We start from the raw sequence: 22,358 nt of genomic DNA on the forward strand, positions 1-22,358 counted from the left end.
TTATGCCTAAAGTCAGACTTGGGTTCATGTATAGGTATGTGTCAGCTGTGCTAGCTGTTGGATATATTTAGACTAATTAAGTTCGTTGGAGAACAATTGAATGGGCGGGGGGAAGGCATGGAGGGCAACCATGGATGCCAGGGACAATGGAGGAGGAGGATGGGACATAGCAGAGGGTGGGGGATGGGGAATCAAGGATGGCAAAACAAAAGACAAGGTATGCAGGACATTAAGAATTGGAAAATTATTTGCTGAGAACATGTATGTTGATGTGCTTGATTGAGCCAATGCACAGTGTATTTTGGATGGAAAATTCACTTGTGTGTTGTGATGGTGTATAGTGAATTAATGTAGAAAATGAATAAATTTAATAATAATAAAAAAAAGGAATCAGGCTGGCCCTGAAGCTTGACAGTTATGGGAGCCAGATCCCACATGGCTGACCGTGGCGGTAATCCCGGCTCCGGTGGCTTGGAAAAAAACACCAGGCTCACGTGCATGCACACTCAAATTCTCACCAGGATGGAGAAATGGAGAAGAGGGATTACAGCATGACAACACCCCAGTGACAGGTACTTTCTCCCTCAGCCCTTGTTTTTTTGGTAAGTGGACACAATCTCAGGCGAAATAAATAAATACATAAATAAATAGGAAGAAGGAAAGCTTACATATAAAGTATGGATCCACAGAACACTACCTACCAATGTCCCTGTTAGGGGGGCGTTCATGACGAAGAAAGAAACGGACTTCATTCCTCTGACTTCCAAATCTTTGAAGAATATCAAACATTCGCTCATTATCGGCAACTGGACGTTCTAAAAAGATGAACAGAAATCACATTATCTTCAGGTAAAACAAAGACAAAAATATCATTTGCCCTCTATGCATGCAAATTATACATCATGGATATAGAAAATATTAAGCATCTTAATTTTTTTTGTTAAAAGAACTCTTAGAAAATGAAGTATCTTAGCCCACAGGCAGTCAGTGTCAAACCAGAATGCAGTACTGAAAAAAAGAACGGCGCTGGTTCAGCTGCCAGGAGCTCCAAAGTCTAAACCAGTGGGCTCTTTACGACCCACAGTCATGCCATTTAACTTCTGGAATTTACTAGATCAGACAGTCTAGTCCCTTAAAAAGCTAATCTTCAGGACCAGTAAATGACATAATGGTTACATCACTGGACTCCCACAGATCTGACCCCAGTTCGAGTCCCAGGTCCGGTGGCTTAGAACTCACACTAGGCGTGTGTGCATGTATGCCCAACATCTCAAGAGCATGGAGAAGGAACTGCAGCGTGGCTGTCCCCCTGAGAGGTTGATTTCTCACTTTCTGTCTCTCTGGCTCGCCAGTGAGCACACGTGCCCTATAGCAAAAATCTCTCTCTCAAAAAAAAAAAAAAAAAAAAAAATTAAATTTTAAAAAAGCTAATGTTCTATGATTTTTCTAAACACACAAAAAAGTAATTATAAAGCAACTTTCTAGGGACCACATGGTGTAAGATAAGATACTCTGCAAGGCAATCCCACATGGAAATTGGGAAACCTCCCTAAGAATGCCAGGTAGGCCTGTGCCCATGACCCAGAGCTGGCTGAGGCTGGGGGTCACCACCCCACACAGCACCACCCAACAGGTCATACCACTGTGGGGCGCTGTCTCTCTCGTTCATGGAAGAAATAAGTAAATAAACTTTAAAAAAAAAAAAAAAAAGAGCAACTTTATAATAGCCCAGTCTTTTTCTTTTTTAATTACAGTTTTTATACAGGTTATTTCATTCAAGATATGTAGACTTACCTATTTCCCAGTAAAGGGCTACCTAAGGTTGTCGGAAAAGTCATGATGTATTTTTTTTCTATGTTTTTCTACACAAAAATACATCATGACTTTTCCAATGACCCAATATTTGGCCCCTCTTCCAGGGAGACTGCCTGCAGTCAGAACATTCTGGAGACAAAAAGAAGGGCATAATGAAATACCCTAGTAAAAATGAGAGCTTCAGGAAAAACAGCGCATCTCAAGCTCACTTCAAAAAAATCTCACTTTAAGGGTCAGAAGAGAAAACCAAACATACAGCTTCAGAAGATAACTGCTTAAAGTTCCAGCAATATCAAAATAATGTCAAATATAAGAATACTGAAGTAGCCTAAGAAAGCTCAACACACTTATCGGTAATCAGAGACACTATCTCAGGGCCTTAAATAAACAAGGTGAGCAGAGAAAGGGAGCAGCCAAGCCATCAGCAGCCAGTTTTGTAAACTAAGCCTGAATTTAATCTGCTTGGTTGTAACAAACAAAAGTACAGTTCTGGTCCTGCTTCCAGCTATAGAACATACTGGGTTGACACAGAAATCTCCTTTCTGGGGGTCAGCAGGTGGCGTGATGGTTAAGGCACTAGACTCCCACATGGCCAACCACGGTTTGAGTCTTGGACCTTGCAGCTTGCTCTCTCACTTTCCTCTCTCTCTCTCTCTCTCTCTCCCCTCTCACTAAATTTTAAAAAATAAATAAAATTAAATTAAATGAATAATTTTTAAAAGAAATTCCCCTTCTGTAATTCACAAGAATTTTATTCCTACAAAGGAATACCCATACTGAAGAGATAACCCCCTAAAGAAATTCTGAGTAAACCCTCCAGGCATCCCCCCAAATGCACAGACCCTCTCAACACGAGCTGCACTCCAAAGAAATGACCTAAAATCTCCAGGTTCCAGGAGCAAACAGAACTCAAAGGAAGTGAGGTAACTTCCAGTCATGCTGGGCTGCCCAGGAAGGGTTATAATCCTTCTTACAAGCTGTAGGCGCTAACGTCCTGATGGTTGTGACAGCAGATGACCAGGCTTTAGCTGGTGCCACAGAAACAGACGCTTCTCGGAGCTCCCCGCTAAAACCCTGTGCTCCCACCCCTCCACCTTTGTGCGGCCTCGCTGGCATGCCTCACTGGGCCCACGCGCCTCTCCTGCAGAGGCAGGGAGTTCTTCCTGCATTATCACATTCCGTCGTCAGTATCTGCTCATATTTGCTTCTGTTTCTGTGCTGTACAACACCTGAAGGCAGGGAACTGTCACCTCTGCATCCCTCCCACAGTCCCTAGCTCAAACATGATACCCAAGATATGTCACTCAGCAAAGAATGGTGAGGAAATGGAAGAGAAAAAGAAACAAAATGAACGGAAAAGAATTTCTAATATTTAAGAGAGCGAAATGATAGAAGAATACATTTACAACTCTGGAGTAGGAATTTTTGTCGTTGTCATTAGAGATTTTTGCTATAGGATGTGTACACTTACCAGAGGGGCAGACAGAGACAGACAGAGAGAGAGAAAGCAAGAAAACACCCACACACACACACACTGGGGATGACCACATTGCAATCTCTTCTCTTCCATTCTCCTCTTGGGATTTTGGGCATGCAGGCACATGACCCGGCATGAGTTTTAAGCTATTGGGTCCGGAACTCAAACTACAGTCAACTATGTGGGAGTCCAGCAACTTGGCCATTATGCCGCTTTATCTTCTGGCCCCAGAATTTTTTTTTTTTAATGAACAGACAAAGAGGCCTGAGATCCAGAACAGAGTTTTGAAAACATCTACAAATCAAGATAGAAAGGCAAAAGCTAGAGGAAGCATGAACACAGGATATTAAAAAAACATGGGTGGGGCCAGCAGGTGACATGGTGGTTAAGGGTGCTAGACTCCCACATGGCTAACCATGATTTGAGTCTCAGATCTGGAGCTTACTTTCTCTCTCTCTCTCACTCTCTCTCTCTGTGTCCCTCTCCAATCAAATTAAAATAAATTAAGTTAAATAATTCTTTTTAAAAAATGGGGAATAAAGTGGAAACCCAAGTGACCAATAACCAAATGAAAAAATGAGCAACTTTACTTTTAATCAGAAAAATGCAAATTTAGGTGCCAGCTGGTGGCATAGTGATTGAGGTACTAGATTCCCACATGGCCAACCACAGTCCAAGTCCTGGACCCAGTGGCATGAAACTCACATCAGGAACATGTGTGTGCATGCCCAAGATCCTGAGAGGAGAATGGAGGAGAAGGGATTATGATGTGGCCATCCCCCCTGGAGGTGATGTTTTGCCTTTTGTCTGTCTGTCTCTTCAGTGAGCACACACATCCTATAGCAAAAATATATAAAATAAAAATGCAAATTTAAACAAAAGACATGTTTTTATCTATCAGTTTAGCAAAAGTTTAAATATAATCATTGATAGGGCATTTTTTTTCTTTTTCTTTTTTTTTTGGAGAGGTTGTTGCTATAGGGCACATGCGCTCACCAGAAAGAGAGACAAAAAGTGAGAAATCACCCCTCAGGGAGGATGGCCACGCCGCAATCCCTTCTCCTCCATTCTCCTCTCGGGCTCTTGGGCACACCAGCACACGCACCCGGCATGAGTTTAAGCTGCCAAGTCCGGGACTCAAACCACGGTCGACTACATGGGAGTCCAGCAACATAGCCATTACGCTAACTGTTGGTCCCAATAGGGCATATTTTAGAAAAAACTGCAAGGTATATTCCCAATAGGGCATATTTTAGAAATAACTGCAAGGTATATGAATTGATATAACTTGTATGGAGGAAAATCTGGTAAATATGTATTTTTAAATGTGTGAACCTTAATAGTAATTTCCTCCATTACGGTAACCTTTTCAATATTCATATGTATCCTATAACATCATTTCACACACCTTAAGTGTAGACAAGAAAATTTATTTGTTTATTTATGTATTTATTGAAAGGTTTTTGCTATAGGGTGCATGCACTTGCCAGAAAGACAGAGAGAGACAGAGAGACAGGAAATGAGAAATCGCCCCCTCCCAGGAGGGATGGCCACACTGCAATCCTTTCTCCTCCATTTTTCTCTCAGGGTCTTGGGCATACACGCACATGTGCCAGGCATGAGTTTAAGCCATCGAGCCTGGGACTTGAACCACAGTCTACTACACAGGAGTCCAGTGCAGTGATGTAACCATTATGCCATCTTCTGGTCCCCAAAATTAATTTTTTTTAGAAAAACTGTGTGACAGGACCAGCAGATGGTGTAATGGTTACATCACTGTACTCCCACGTAGTCAATCATGGTCGAGACCCAGACCCAGCATCTTGAAACTCGTGCCGGGCACGTGTGTGTATGAGCCCAAGATCCTGAGAGAAGAATGGTGTGCCACCAGGCCCCCCCCCCCGGGGGGGGGGTGGCGGTGATTTCTCACTTTCTATCTCTCTCTGCCTCTCCAGTGAGCGTACATGCCCTATAGCAAAAGTTTCTCTCAAAAAAAGAAAGAAAGAAAAAAAGAAAGAAAAAACTGTGTGAACCTTTAACCAAGGAATTCCACTTCCTGTTACCTACCCTAAAAAAAATGCTTGCACACAATCAGACTGGCTCCTAAAAAGACTTTCACTGAAGTGTTTATTTTATTTATTTATTTTTTTTGGGGGGAGAGGTTTTTGCTATAGGGTGCGTATGCTCGCCAGAGAGACAGAGACAGAGAGAAAGAAAGCAAGAAATCACCCCCCAGGGAGGATGGCCATGCCGCAATCCCTTCTCCTCCATTCTCCTCTCGGGATCTTGGGCACACACTCACACGCACCTGGCGTGAGTTTAAGCCACCGGGTCCGGAACTCGAACCACGGTCAACTACGTGGGAGTCCAGCGGCATAGCCATTGTGCTAACTGCTGGTCCCTTAAGTGTTTATTTTTAAAAAGAGAATTTAGGACAGCAGATAGTATGGAGGCAAAGGTGCCGGTTTCCACGTGGTCGACTGCATGGTTCGAGTCTTGGACCCAGCAGCTTGAAAATCATGTCAGGCACATGTGTGTGCATGCAGAAAATCCCAAGAGAAGAAGGGACTGTGACATGGTTATCACCCCTGGGGAGTGATTTCTCCCTCTCCCTCCTCCTCCTCCCTCCTCCTCCTCACTCTTCCCCTACCCTCCCCTCTCCCTCCCTCTCACTCTCTCTCTCTCTGTCTCTCTCTGGCAAAGGCATGTGCCCTAATGACAAAAAAAAGTCATAAAATTTTTTTTAAACATTGTTCATCATCATCACATAGTCAGGGTTACTGAACTCAACTGAGTAAGATACTACAGAGGAAAAGAAGAGTGGAATTCAGAGTTTCAGAGGAAGAGAGTAAACCCTGGTGGGTGGAGTATCTTTCTCTAAAAGGGTGAGGAAAGGGCTAGCTGCACCGAAGTAATGTCAGGTACAGAGGAAGGAAACTGAGGACACTCACAAGGGCCAGCTTCAATTATACTTGGTAAAGTACAAAGTAAGGTAGTCTGTTCAAAGCAAGGAGACTACCAGCAGCAGCTAGGAGCTTGTTTACTTATTCAGTAAATACTTAACTGAATATCTGCTAGGTATCAGGCACTCCGCTTGAGCTGGAGATATAGCAATGAATAAAATAAACAAGGTCTCAACTCTTCTAGTGCATGTATTTGGGGCTATAGGGATTAAAAGGCAATAAACTAATAAACACACCCAAAACTAAGAGTGACATGACTTCTGCAGAGAACTAAGTCAGGGTGATATAACTGAGAGATAACTTCATAGCCATTTTTAGCAGAGTACCCAGCAAAAGTCTCTGCAAAGAAGTAACATCTCAGCTGAAATCCCAAAGGCCAGAAGGAACCACTAGTGACAAAACCACAGGGAGAGCAATCCCGGCGGTGCAGATAGCTACTGCCAATGGCTCAAAGGGAGGAGAGAGCTGAGAGTATTCTAGGAATGTTTTAAAAGCTATGGAGGGGGCAAAGAAGGAAATAGTGCCAGATGACAGCAAAGACAACAAATCTGTAAGTCTTCACAATCTGAGATAAGAAGTTTAGAAGAGAAGCCACTAAAGAGCTTTAAGCAGGAAAGTGAAATTACCCATTTTCGTTTTTAAAATATCACTTGGGTTTATTTACGCAAACGTCTTAGTAAACGAGCTACTATGTAAATAAGAATAATTCCAAGTACAGAAGACCTCAAACACCCAACCATAGGAAAGTCAACCAAGGATGAGTAAGATACTTGCCTGGAAAAAACTGAAGGCTCAGCTGAAAGTATCTATCAAGGATGGCACAAACCCAGAACTCATATATACTTACTCCGGGGCTAGTGGGCACTGACCAAGGAGAAAACGGAACCTGTGGGAGGTTGCCCAGGCCGTGAAGGAACCATACAAAAATGAGGAAACATTACTCTCACATCCACAAACTCCCATGAGGTCAAAAGGAAAGCGGGCTCTCGCCCTTAAGAATGCCAATGCAGCACACCAGGGACTGACTCCAACGCTCACGATACTGCATGAATTCGATACTGCGTGAATTCTATACTGCCATCTGCCATTACAGTTCCTCAACACTACATTGCTTACCCTAAAACCTACCAAAACTTAAAGAAGAGAAAAACCAATTGGGCCTCAAATATCCAATTAAGTAAAATCTAAACATACAAAAAATATTTTGAGCACCATGCTTTTGACCACAATGCCCCAGGAGCTGTCCTATGACCTTTTTTATTTTACTGTGGTATCTTCGCTTTATTGCAGAAAAACAGCAAAAAGCCTTTATATGTCACAAAAATGTTGGATTGAGAACACTATCTCCTGATGGACACAGGGTCCCTTCTATGAACCCAAATTAGTAAGAGACAGCAGAACCAAGGCATAAGAGTGGGCCAGTTACATAGCACAGTGGTTAAGCATGATGCAGAGGAAGCCAGGGCCCATATGGTCTGCCAATGTTCGAATCCTTATCCTGCTGACTTGAAAACCATGCTGGGTGTGTACGTGCACACACCCAGGAGAGAGAACTGGTGAAAAAAGGGCTGTAGTGTGACTAGGCCCACTGGGGTGGGGGTACTTTCTCTCCCTCCTCTTCTCCCTCCCTCCTGTCATCTCACTGCCCACCTCCCTCACATGCATGCAAAGTCCCTCTAGCATAAAAAACAAATAAAACACAGCACTGTTCCTTTCATACCAGAGCCGCACCACACTTCAGCCAAATGGCAATCACTCTCTCCGGGTTCTTTGCACAGATCCACCACATCTCTGCATATTGTTTCTGTAGTGACTGGAACTTCTGTGAAGTGCTGCTCATTGTTACTCAGGTACACTGTAAGAAACATCTAAAAATTAAAAGAGAAACAACAATTACCAGTACTGTCTGCATTAGTGGCATTCACCTTAGAGGCATTTTTTCCAAACAAAATCTCAGTTAGTGCAAATGTACATAATAACTTAAGTCTGGCTGTCTCCTGACCAATGTTGGGGGAGGGACCTGGAGCTGGACCAGCTGGACCCTTGCCCTTCACAGGCAAAGCTTGCAGAACCTTGGAGACCCTGGAGTACTCAAGTTCAAATCAACACAAAAGTTCAAATAAAACGACCTTTTATGTTACTTATATAATACTTATGTAGTTTTTAGTATACTACATATTATAAACAAATCGTATAAAGGTTTGATTAAAGACTATCAAATGGGACCAGCAGGTGGCATGAAAGTTAAGGTGCTAGATCTCACATGGCTGGTTGTATGGTTCAAGTCCCAGACCAGGCAGCTTAAGAATCATGCCAGCACAGGTGTGCGTGTATCCAAAATCCTGAGAAGATACTGGAGGGAAAGGGACTGCAGCATGGCCCCCCTCTGGGGTCATAGTGCCTGCCAACATTCACACACCTCCCCTTCCAGCTTAAGCTTCTCACTCACTAACCCAGAGTTGAGAAAGCAGTGTTAGGCTGTTCTTTGTAAAAAGGCAGCACCTTCGCCAGCCAGTGGCGTGGTGGTTGGGGCAGCTGGACCTACATGGCTGGCTGTGCAGTTCGAGTCCCAGACCCAATAGCCTGCAGAACATGCTGGGCACGTATGCAAAAGCAGAAATGGAGAAGAGATTGCTGCGTGGCCATCCCCCATAGAGGGCGCTCTCTCACTTTCCCCTCCTCTCTGTCCCTCTGGTGGGTGCATGCACCCTCTGACAAGACCTTTTTTTTAAAGAAAAGAAAATAAGAAAAAGGCAGTGCCTGATTAGGTCTGATGATAGGAACTGGCCAGACATTGGACAGATGCCCTAAGATTGGGTCAGGATAAGAGGCGACATGCATAAGAGAAAGAACAGGCCTGGGCCTTTGTAGCTCCTCCTTGCACTAAAACACCCTATGTTTCTTAAAATTGTCCTAGTGTCCACTTTCTCAATCAAAACTTAACTCATATAAACACATATATAACATACAGGTAAGCCCAGAAAAATGAAAATGGTAGATACTGTTGAAACAATAAACAAAAATATACTGGGGGTGGGGGGTAGAGAACTGTATTGAATTCCCCAGTATGAGCTCAGAAGCTTTCAAGCTAATTATCTCGGGCTTTTCGCATCCTGAAAAACTGCACTACATAAAGAACACAGTTCTAGACCTCAATTTACAAAGCCAACAAGGTGGTACTTAAAACTGCTACACAAGTGTCATAAGGCTTTGACAAAACCACTTGAAAAAGGTAACAAAGATGAACTAAATTCCCAGAATGCCACCCTGCTGCCATGCTGGCCAAAACACACAGCACACTTGGTGATGGGGACAAACAATGTACACTTCCATAGTAAATAGTTCTCACCCACACAAAACTTTCTTTGAAGTTTACCACTTCAAAAATAGTAACTGTTTTATTGTAAATATGAGTCTCAAAGGTATGTATAAAATTACAGAAATACTTGATTCACAGTGTATACTGAACATGCACTATCCCAACGCATAAAAGGCTACGAGGCGAGATAACAACACCTATTTCTGCATACTTGTTCTTTCAGAGCACTTTCACACACATTATCTCAGAAGCTGAAGTCAGCTCTCAGATAAGCAAAGCAGGTATTACTTTTTTCTTTATCAGTGAAGAAAAAGGGAACAGCAGATGGTGTTAATGGTTATGTTGCTGGACGCTCACATAGTTAATCAAGTCCCAAACCCATTGGCTTAAAATTCACACTGGGTGTGGAAGCATGCATGCTCAAAATCCTAAGACGAGAAGGGAGTGCGGCATGGCTATTCACCCTGGGGAGTGATTTCTTGCTTTCTGTCTTTCTCTCTCTCCAGCAAGTGCATACATCCTATAGTAAAAATCTCTCAAGGAAAAAAAAGACTGAGAAGTGATTTACTTGGCTACTGAAAAGAGAAGGTCAGAGTATAATTTTGTTCTTCTAATTTATCCTCTAATCTTTTTTAAAAGTTGTGTTCTTTATTCCTTTCCTTTCTTTTAATGTTAAAAAGGCATATGCATGCAGGAGACAGACAGAAAGAGGCAATGGGGCATAGTCACACCATAATCCTTTTTCTTCCATTTCTCCATCCTGTCAGGATTGCAGGCATGCATGGACATGCACCAGCATATTTTTAAGCTGCTGGGGCCAGGATCTGAACCATAGTAAGTCATGTGGGATCTATCTGACCCCTTTAACCACTAAGCTATGGGACCAGTCCTTTCTTTCTTTCTTTCTTTCTTTCTTTCTTTCTTTCTTTCTTTCTGCCATGAGTAAGAATGACAGACAGACAGATGCACATACACACGCACACACACAAAATCATCTTTAACAGGACTTCCTCTAGCCCTCCAGCCAGCCAGGATTACGGGAGTGCATGCCAATACACACAGGTTGACTAAGGAACCAAACGCACAGTCTTCCACACAGATCCAACAAGCTTGAGCAGAGCATTACCACTGTGCCACTCAGGCAGCTCTATCTTCTAGTCTTTTAGCTGTCCTCTACAGTAGGAAAATATCATGAAATGCTTGGTACTTAACTATTGTACAGTAATCCAAACTTTAATAGTGATCTGATCTTTTACTTCCTGAAAAAACAAAAGGTTCACTTTTTTTTTAGATTTATTTTATTATTATTATTTTTTAATTTGTGCAGAGATAGAGTAAAAGCAAGCCACCAATTCTGGGGCTCAAACCGCAGCCTGCCATGTGGGAGTCCAGTGCCTTAACCACCACGTCACCTGCTGGTCCCCCAATATGTTCACTTTTTAAAAATTACAATTACAAATAAGGATGATGAGAGCCGTGTTCTATTTATGGTTAATTTTCCCAAAGGATTAATACTGGTGTGAATGGTGACCATTTCTCCCTCCCACGAATGACAACTCTATTGTGAGCTCAGTTACAGTGACACAGTCCCTGATCTGGGCCAGTAGCATGACATACCTGTGGAATCCCAGGCTAGAAATCTGGTTCAAACTCCAAATCAGTTCATAATTAGTTAGACCACCTTAGGGAAGCAACATCACCTCTCTAAAAATCATCCTCTTCATCTTCAAAATATGAGACTTTAAGTCTCCAATAACTATTGGGTCATCAGAAAAGTCACAATGTATCTTTCTATGCAAAAACGTGTCGTGACTTTTCAGACAACCCAACATCACTTAACGTGTGTTCACCAGGCGCCGAGTAAAGGGCAGCAACAGTTGGCTGCACCAATACCTGTCATCTTACCTTTCCAGCTCGCATCTCCTTCTAACCCACCCCTTCCCTCTGCTCTAGCAATGTCCGCCTGGTTGATTCCTGAACACACCAGGCTGGTCTCCACCTGGGAGCCTTTGCACTGGTCAGAATGCTGCTCCTGTACACCAGCATAGCTCACTTCCCTCAGATGTCACCCTCTCAGGGATGATTTCTCTAGCCACCCTACCTAAAATTCCAACACCAAGTACAAACACACACAAACACACCCTAGCTCACTCCCTGGCTTTATTTCTCTCCTTGAGCAGAGTCATTCCCTAACATACCATGTATTTATTTATTTAGCTCACATTTATATAGTCTGACTTCTCTTTTTTCTTTTTTCTTTTTGAGAAGTTTTTGCTATAGGGTGTGTGCGCTCGCCAGAAAGAGACAGACAGAGAGACAGAAAGCAAGAAATCACCCCCCTGGGGGATGGCCACACCACAATCCCTTCTCCTCCATTCTCTTCTCGGGATCTTGGGCACACACGCATGCACATGCGCCTGGCGTGAGTTTAAGCCAACAGGTCCAGGACTCGAACCGCGGTCGACTACATGGGAGTTCAGCGACATAGCCATTACACTAACTGCTGGTCCCTAGCCTGACTTCTCTACTAGAATGTAATGTCCACATAGCCAAGGGCTTTGTCTTTTGTTCAGTATTGTACATTCAGCACTTAGAAGTTTTGTTTCAGGTACTGCTGAGAGGTATGGCATATAGTACATAGTATATAGCACGGCTGTTAAGAGGGGAATCCAAAAACTTCATGGAAAAGAGAATTAAAGTTTGAGGTTATCTTGGTATGAAAACATCTTAAAATCCATGTAGAGTTTTCATAAGACACATTTTCCATGAACTCTGGAAGACCCCCTCATAGACTCTGAGTTAAGAGTATAATGTCTCATTTTTTCAGCTCACATCCTGCTACAATCCTACCTCTTTTCCAACATTCTTTCCATTCATTCAGTATTTATAGATCACCTACTACTGTATGCCTGGCTCCTACTACAGAAATCATCTTTATTAAATAACTACACAGTATACAATACAAAATCCAAAGAGAATGAGAGAGCTGTATAGAAAAAAACAGCAGCTCAGGACAAAGTCTCAGGGAAGGTGCCAGGAATAACTACCCCACCTGAGCTCCCTCTCTTACCTACTCCTGCTACTGCCCCCTGACAGACCCATCTAGAAGCAGCTGGCAAGGGAAGCCCTGGGTGCCGATTACAGAAGTCAATCCTGGAGCACCAAGGAGGGTGGCAAAGGGTGCAGAATCCATCTGGAGAGGCGAACAAAAGATGCTCAGCTCGATAGCCCTCCTCTCCACACTCAAAGCCATGACTTCAACATCTACGCAATCAGAGGTGGCTCCTGAACAACCATCAAACTGACGAGGACACAGGCAGCTTAAGGTCTAGGAGCAGAATGGCCTAAGCAGAGGAAACAGTGAATGCAAAGACCCTGATGAGGGAAGGAGACTGTCACATCTGTGAGAAAGGCAGAGGTAGCAAGAGGAAAGGATTATAGGAGATTCTTTCTAAAGTGCCAAGTGGAGACTGGACCATTAAGACTGCAGAAGTTCTCAAACTTCTAGTGGATCGAGGGTTGTGGAACACAGAATGCAGGGCCTCCTCCTAAGAGCTTTTGAGTCCATGTATCTGGGACGGGCACTGAGAACTCTGCATTTCTAGTAAGCTCCCAGGTGGCGCTGACACTGCTAGTCCAGAATCCACATGCCCAGTCTAAGGCCAGAGCAAGGATTTTTAGATTTTAATCTTAGAGGCCCCTAGAGGCAAATCACCACTACAGACAGGAGATCAGTAACCAGAAGCTGGGAGAAGGAGAGATGGAGAATGGACGCTAACTGGCACAGGGCTACTTTCTGAAGTGATGAAAATATCCTTGGAGAGAGTAATGATAGTTGCGCAATCTTGTGAATACCCTAAAAACCCCTGAATTGCACCCTTCAAAATGGCGAATTTTGGGAACCAGCAGTTAGCGTAATGGCTATGTCGCTGGACTCCCACGTAGTCGACCGCGGTTCGTGTCCCAGACCCGGTGGCTTAAAACTCACGCCGGGCACGTGTGCGTGCGTGCCCAAGATCCCGAGAGGAGAATGGAGGAGAAGGGATTGCGGCGTGACCATCCCCCCTGGGGGGTGATTTCTTGCTTTCTGTCTCTCTGTCTCTCTCTGTCTGTCTGGCGAGCGCACGCGCCCTACAGTGAAAATCTCTCCAAAAAAAAAAAAAATGGTGAATTTTATGGAATGGAAAATTTTGGATAATAATATGCATGATTAAGTCACTATGCAGTATATTCTGGATGGGAAATCACATTTTGTATGCTGTGACTTGTGTTCATGGAAATGTATATATCAGCTGTGTTTGCTATGAAAATATTTAGATTAATTAAGATCTTTAATAATTCAATAAATAATGGGGGGAAAACAGTATAGAAAGTAAACATAGATACCAGAGACAGTGTGGGAAGAGTGGGAGATGGCAGAGGGTAAAAGAGAGGGAATCAAGGATGGGGGAAAAAAGCAAAACATACAGGAAACAAGAAATGGAAAATTATTTGTTGACAATAACATGTATGTTGATGCGCTTGATTGAGACAATATACAGTATACTCTGGATGGAAAAGCTCATTTTGTATGCTGTAATGATGTACAGTGAATGAACGTAAACAAATAAATTTAAATTTAAAAAAATAAAAATAAATTTAAAAAAAGAGGTTACTTAAAGATTCTGATATAGGGTGGCAAAGTGATTATTCATTTTTTTAAATCACCCTGGCTATTACATGAACAGACAACAGGGGGACAGCCATGGAAACCCATTAGGAGGTAAATGCAGCACACGGGATGAGGCAGGATGGTGGCAGGGACTGCAGGTAATTGGAAATTGGTGAAAATGGCTGGATGAGAGTTATATTGGTATTTTAAAGTTGGTGCCAACAAGACTTGCTTGATGGGCAGGATGTGGGATACAAAAGTAGAGAGAAAATAAGAGTGAATCTGGATTTGTTGCCTAAATAGCTGGGTAAATGGTACGATTTACTGAGCTGAGGAAGGAGGAGCAGGCTGGAGAAGGCCCACAAGATGGGGCCCAGGTGTTAAATCCAAGATAGCTATCAGACGTTCAAATGAATGTTTGAAGAGGCTGGTTAATGTACAAGTTTGAACAGGATGATGCAGGTAAGAAGTGAGCACGCAGAAGCACTTAAAGCCATTAGATGGGATGAGAACTGGGGATGGCTAGAGACAGAAAAGAAGGCTGAGGCAAGTGCCCTAAGCCACTCAAGGTCCCACAGACTACGAGGGTCCAGCAAAGCAGGGTCCAGCAAAGGGGCCTGAGAAAGATCCACCAATTAAAAAAAAAAAAAAAAAAACAAAGAAAAAAAGAAAGAAAAAAAAAAACAGAAAGAGGAGTATGTCTCAGAAACCAAATGAAGAAAGAGTTTCAAGGAGGAAGATATGATCAACTGAATCAAATAAAGCTTAATGGTCTAAGAAATAATGGCTGCATATTGATCACTGGACTTGACAAGGTGGACAGAGGCAGCTGACTGCCTTGACAGACAATGATTAATGGGGATAAAGGCTTGACTGGAACAGGCTAAAGATCCTGAGGGAAGTTAGTAGACACAGCACGGATAACTCTTCCAAGGCATTTTGTTTTAAACAAGGCAAAGAAAATGGAAGCACAGATGAAAGAAGACAGAGTAAAGGGAATATTTTGACTTGTTTTTATCTCAAGATGAGAGCTGGGAGTTTTGGGGGTTTGTTTTTGTTTTTAAGACAGGGGTCTCCTTATGTCCTGATCATTCTGCCTCAGCCTTCCAAGTACCCGGAACCACAGGCATGCACTATCATGCCTGCTTTTTTTCAGGGTGGGCCAGAGATTGAACCCAGATCTCCCATATGGCCTTAGCCTGCCAAGCACCAGTGTCCAGAGACACAGCACCCCAACAGGATCTTGATGCCATGATCCACCTCCAGCTTTCAGCCAGCCCTGGATCACAATGAGCATATGTCTGGCAGACTTAGGAAGGTCTTCAGATTCGAGCCAGGAACATTCCCACATAGGACTGCCCCGCAGAGCTTCATGCTTCACTGCTGCACCACTGTCTGGCCACAATCATTCTTTCAAGTTACTGACATGATGTCCTCAAGCTGTAAACGGAGAACTATCACTTATTTCAAATCTTAATTTATATTCTGGCCACAGTAAGGAGCTTTGGTGTGATAAATTTAAATTTTTATAGAGAAAGCGAAACACAGGCCTTTCTTCAATAAATAGCAATTCCCATCTCCCTTTACATGAAAGAATGAAAAAAGAGAAAGCTGGTTAACTACCTGTCGTGTTAACATGAGAAAACGCGGGCACAGATATCCTTCTTTTGACCTTTTTTTTTTTTTTTTTAACAAATCTACTGCACTCCAAAATAATATAAGAATTCTTCAAAAACATATTAATTCCTTGAATAATAAAACAAAAGCAAGATGAAGCAAGGTTTTTGTTGTGGTGGTGCTTTCATTTGGGTGAAGTAGTTTTTATCAGCATACTAAAAACCTTACTTAAGAAAAATATGAGGCTACTCTAGCAACTAAATCCTTCAGACAACAATAATTTGAGCCTACCATCCATGAACTTTACTGATTAAAAAAGCTATATCTAATAAGTTTCCAGCATCTGATACTAAAACATTTTAGAATAATAAAGAAAAATGAAAATTTCAAAAAATAAAGATCATTATTCATTTTGTTCAAAACAGAACTTATCATATCTAATTAAACAAATGGAAAGAAAAAAAATCTCTGTGTCTTTCTGTCATGAGAGGAAAAATGTTAAAATACACGTGCGCACGCACACACGCACACACACACAGGGCCAGCAGGTAGCATGGTGCTTAAGGTGCTAGACTTCCCACATGGCCAACTGTGGTTTGAGTCCTGGGCCTGGTGGCTTGCTTTCTCACTCTCCCTCTCTCTGTCTTTAGCAAAACTCATGTGAAAAAAAAAAAATTTAATTAATTAATTCTTAGAAACACACACACATGCACATCTGAACTGATCAGTACTAAATACACAGAAAATAAATTAGTGGTATCAGAAGAGCAATACAGATGTGACTTCTAAATTTCTAAACCTCAATGTTAAAATAGTTTTACAACAGTTCACAATTTTAAAATACACTTAACATAATGATGGCTACTTACTTGTACCTTTTACAGAGACTAATCTCTGGAGAAAGAAAATTCGGGAAAAGATAAAACACTATTTACATTAAGTTGTGCCAGGCACCCTCCACACACCCTGCACAGTAATCAGTGCCAAAGCCATATCCAAATAGACTTGCCCTGCCAAAAACTCCAGGGCACAGATGATTTTCACTTAAAAAAAAATGGGTCACAGATTTATTTTTAAGAGTCCTGTTTTCACTGCACATGTATTCACTGTAACTGTAACATTATGGCATTGGCGTAAGAATGATTCATTTTCAAAGAGCAATTATTTCATACTAAAATTTGAAAGGTCTTTCCAAGAGGAAATATAAAAAAAAAAAACCTGGCTGGGCATTTATAAGAAATGAACTTTGAATCAGAGGCTAAAGTTTATTCATCTGATTTTTAAAATCATGTGAAGTTCCACAGAAAGAAAACAGTAACCACAAGTGTAAGATGTTCCTTATCACAGAAAGGAAATTAAGGTTTACAATAATACATTCAAATCCCTTAGGTTTACCAAGAGAAAAAAAGAATATGAAGGAGGAACAATTGTTCTTAAAGACAAATGTGCAAACTGTAAAAAGGGTAATATAAATCCTCCTCAAATTTGCCCACCCATCCCCATTACACTAATAGTGAGACTTCAGAAAAGCCTGGATGGTTTCTGTGGTTCACAGTTACTCTGTGGAGAGATAAATGTACAATTATTACCTCATTTTTATACTTGTTGTTCCTCTCATGAAGAAAGGCCCAGACTACTTTCTGGAAAAGGAAGGTGCCACTAGGCTTCCTATAAGATGGTGGCATAAAAACGCCTCTCTTAACATCATGAATAGAAAAGGGACTGAACTAAGAAACAGCGACCTAGCAACATTAACCAAAGCTTCTTTATTGGGGGTGGGGGTTGATATAAGGGCACATGAGCTCACATAGAGAGAGACACAGAGAGCGGAAGTGAAAAATCACCTCCAGAGGGGATGGCCATACCTCAAATCCCTTCTCCTCCATTCTCCTCCTGGAATTTTGGGCATGCACATACACACACGCATTTCAAACTGCCAAATCCAGGACTCAAGCCAGAGTCAGCCAAGTGGGACCCAACCAGCTTGACAACTTCATGCCACTTGCTAGCCCCCCAAAGGTTCTTTCCATCTCTCAGACTCAGACATTTATTCCAAGCTTGGCTTCCAACAGTGGAAGGGCTGTAGAAACGAGATGCAGTCTGGGCTCCTCCACCTCCCGCTTCCACAGATGGTGCCGTCTGCTCGCCAGTGTGACTCCGTAGTTCAGGCGAGTTCTGCCCTTGCTGTGGGCTGGGCTGCCTTCCTTCTGTGCAGTGTGCTGCTCGTGATGCCAGCCCTGGACTGCCTTTCCATGCCTCCCCGGTACCTGAGGGGGCCTCTGCAAAGCCTTTCTCAAAGCCACGTAGACAATACCACTCTGAATCTGTTCCCTGAAAGATACTCCCCAGCATTCCTGATGATGGGCTCCAACTGCATTACACTGCTTGCACAAAGGCCTATTATGCTTTCTGAGCTGTTTCTCCCACTTAGGGTTTAATCTTACAGCCATTAAGCTGCGTTTTAAAATCTTCATCCATTATCACGAGTTCTGTCTACCAATGTGCTAGTAAGCCTCAGTGATATTAAACCTACTGCTACACTAAATGTACCACTTTCTACCATTGTGCTTTTTTTTTCTTTTCTTTTCTTTTTTTTTTTTTATTTTTGGCAGAGCATGTGATCACCAGAGAGAGAGGGAAAGTGAGAAAGCACCTCCCCATGGGGAATGGTCATGCTGCAATCTCTTTTCCTCCATTTCTCCTTCCATTCAGGATTTTGGGCACAAATGCACATGCACCTGGTGTGTCTTTCAAGTTGCCCGTTCCAGGACTCAAACCACACAGTGGGTCATGTGAGATCTAGCTGATATAACCACCAGGCCACTGGTTGGCCTGATCATGGCATACTTTCAAGAACAGTCCATCAGTTTCTACCAGTCATATTTGAATTTATTTAAAGCAAACCACATCTAATTAATTTTTCTCACAGCACAAACCATTCCTTCTGCTATTTATAGAGCAAGTTAGAATTTGTAAATCAACACATGAAATCTTGATACCAATTTTAATGATCTGTTTAAAAAAAAATAAAGGTAATCATGAGACCAGCAGGTGGTGTGATAGTTAAGGCCCTGAAATCCCCTGGACCTGGTGGCTTGCTTTCTCACTCTCCCTCCCCCTCTCTCTCTTTCTCTGGCAAAACTCCTGTGAAAAAAAAAATAATAATAAATAAATAATTCTTAAAAAAAAAAAAAGGTAATCATACATGGGTTATCCTAGCCAGTCATTCAATATTATCTAGACTAGGCATTTTCTGAGACAATCAACATTTGGGGGAAAAAGATACAGCAAATATAAAGTGGTTATTTTAATTAAATGAAAAATTCATAACATACTGAAAATTAATGTTTTCTCAAAAATAGCCTGCTGATCTTGAATATCTAGTAACAATGATTTAATGTATGTAAACAGATAACAATCATCTCTACACTGAGATTTATAGTTATCAAAACCAATCACTCTAGGGACCAGCAGTTGGCATAATGACTACGTCACTGGACTCTCACGTAGTTGACCATAGTTTGAGTCCCAGACCTGGTGGCTTAAACTCACGCCGGGTGCATGTGCGTGCATGCCCAAGATCCCGAGAGGAGACTGGAGGAGAAGGGATTGCGGCGTGGCCATCCCGCTTGGGGGGTGATTTCTCGCTTTCTGTCTCTCTGTCTTTGTCTTTCTGGAGAGCGCACGCGCTCTATAACAAAAAAAATCTCCAAAAAAAAAAAAAAAAAACTTAAAAAAACCAATCACTCTAAATAAGTTCCTGGTTCTGTCTTCTCAATTCTACCTCCAGGCTGATTTCAATATCATTCATTCGTTCATCCATTAATATATTGAGCATCTACTACACAAGCAGATTTTAGGCAATGGGAACATTCTCCTCTTGGGATTTTGGGCATGCATGCACACGACACACACATACACGTTTGAATTTCAAATCTCCGGGTCTGGGATTCCGCTCTGTGCCTCTCTGACAGCCACCTACACTGTAGATATTCGTATTCCTGTGTAATCTGACCTATCTATAAATTTCACAACAAAGGCGTTGGTTCGTACATGTTTCCTTTTGGTTTTTCTCCTCCTTTACATACCACTCTACAAAAAACTCCACCTAAAATCTTTCGCAGAGGAAATCTGCAACATATATGTGTGTTCAACTGAACTGATAAGATGACTCGGGGATTCAAAGTTCCACGGAAGACAGGAAAGTTAACAGGGGACAAGAATCTGACAAACAGTAGGTTCACATCAAAAAACATCTACTCTTACCTTAAACACATGGAGCTACTGCAAAAATGTCAAAGCTAGACCATGTCTCAAATGGAGAAAACAAAGCATTCTGCTTACTTGGGGATATGTGAAGAAATCTTTCCTCTCCTCTCCAAATACCCCTGAGATGAATTTAGGTAGGTTTCATATTCCAAGTACATCCTCTAAGCAATTCCTTAGGCTACCCTGCTTGTTTATGTGTCATATCAAATAAAGTGAAAGATCTAAAATATATATTAGTTCATTCTTCCCCTTCCACAACTGTTTAAGCTTTATCCTAAACTGAGCGCTGTGCTTTGTGGGCCCTTGTCTTATTTTCCACAAAGGCACTGAGATGCTACTCCATTCTGTTTGCTTTTATTCACTAAGCATTCTCTTTTTAAGATCCACCCATAATGCTGTGTATAACCAATCCATTGCTTCTAGTTCTTTCCTTTCTACCTACCACTTTGTGTGTAAGTGTGGGCAAGAACTATCACCACCAAAGAAAATCCAAAATAGGCATATTCATTTATTCACCCAAACAAAGTGTATTAAATCCCCACAATGTGTCAACACTGTGCTAAGTGCTAGAAACACAAAGACGAAAAGGCATGGTCCACACCCTCAAAGGGCTTAGAGAACAGTGAAGAGGCATTACAAACAATTACCATGCCATATGAGACAGGGTTCAGTGCTGAGAGGAAAACACCTAAGGCCCTGCAAGGAGTAGATGAGGGCTTCACGGAAGTGCCACGACCTGAAAACTGATGGATGAGTAAGACAAGCTGCGGAAGAGGACCACCTAGGCAGAGGCACAGCGACATAAGTAAGCCCAGCCCTTCACACCACAATTCCAGAACTGCTGAAAACTAGAGGTGGATTAGACAAGGCTGAGCAAGGAGGACAGACAAGTCAATTCTCAATCCATGAGCCACGAGTGTGTCACAAAAATCTTCAATGTAAATCTTCAATGTGCACACACACACACACACACACACACAGGACAATCTGATGGAGTACAGCAAGTCACAAGAGCAACATGCGACTGGGAGCAAGCTGCTGCAAGTGAGGAGAGCGGACATCCTAAGCCCCAGAGCCCTGACACACAGTCAGCAGGCAGCCCTCCCTGTGTGCAGTGGCCCATGGGTGGCGGGGCCAGCACAGGAGGAGACGCTCACACTACCCCTCTGCCAGGTCAGTGCCATGTTTTAACTGCCAGCTTGACTGGTGTTTGTTTGTTTGTTTTTAATTTTTTGAAAGATTTTTGCTATGTGGCATATGCACTATAGACAGAGAGAGACAGAAACAAAAACTCACCTCCCAGGGGGGATATCCACACTCTCCTCCACTCTCCTCTCAGGATTTTGGGCACACACCCGCATACCCCCCAATGTGAGTTTTAAGCCACTGGGTCCAGGACTCAAACTGCAGCCTACTGCGTGGAGCTGCGTAACCATTACAACCACCTGCTGGTCCCTTGATTGGTGTTTCAAGTCTTTCTGTAAGTTCCACTGACCTGCTGAAAATTCTGGAATGGAAATATATCACTGATCCAAAAATGCTGAAACTCACAAGGCAAGATAAAAGGGAACTTTGTCTCTGGCTAAGAAGAGTACATTTTATGTTTTAAGTAACACAAGTTAGTCTTGAAGAATTCTGTTAAATTGCTACTACAGAAAGACCACCAGGGAAGCAGTGTGTTGGAGACTGAAGGGCTAGAGAATAAAGGTAAGAAAATAAGTAAGGAGAGCCTTAGAACCCTCAGGCAAGAAAGTGGGAAAAGTAGAGACTGGAGGAGGGGATCAGTGTACCCCAGTGACTAAACAGCTACAGAAGGAGATGGAAGAGAGGAAGCAAAGAAGGATAGGTGCCCAGGGCTCTGCCCACGTGAACAACACACGAAACCTATCACAGCAGGATCCTATTCACCTCTAACAGTGTAATCCAAAATGGTTCATCTTTTCAGGATGCCAACACATTTTTTTTTAAAAGAGTTACCAACATATATCACAAATAAGCAGTTATCCCCCTAAATCTGGTAGAAAAACATTGGCATAAAGAGACCATTTCTAGGGACCAGCAGTTAGCCATTGCTGGACTCCCATGCATGTAGTCGACTGTGCTTCGAGTGCCAGACTCGGTGGCTTAAACTCACACCGAGTGTGTGTGTGTGTGTGTGTGTGTGTGTGTGTGTGTGCGTGCCTAAGATCCCGAGAGGAGACTGGAGGAGAAGAGATTGCGGCATGGCCATCCCTCCGGGGTGGGGGG

At 42.6% G+C, this 22,358-nt stretch overlaps 1 protein-coding gene across 1 annotated transcript in view; it reads right to left on the bottom strand.

The window, feature by feature from the left end:
• TP53BP2 (tumor protein p53 binding protein 2) overlaps nucleotides 1-22,358 on the bottom strand; it is a 69,365-nt gene that overhangs the window by 35,834 nt on the left and 11,173 nt on the right. Inside the window, exons 2-3 of the mRNA XM_027769661.1 lie at nucleotides 7,976-8,123; nucleotides 702-815 (exon numbers count right to left, since the gene is read on the bottom strand). Of these exons, the coding sequence (XP_027625462.1) occupies nucleotides 702-815; nucleotides 7,976-8,123 (262 nt within the window). The remainder of the gene's footprint in view (nucleotides 1-701; nucleotides 816-7,975; nucleotides 8,124-22,358) is intronic.

Source organism: Tupaia chinensis, unplaced genomic scaffold, assembly GCF_000334495.1.
Source record: "Tupaia chinensis unplaced genomic scaffold, TupChi_1.0 Scaffold150175_1, whole genome shotgun sequence".
In the NCBI taxonomy this organism is placed as follows: domain Eukaryota; kingdom Metazoa; phylum Chordata; class Mammalia; order Scandentia; family Tupaiidae; genus Tupaia; species Tupaia belangeri.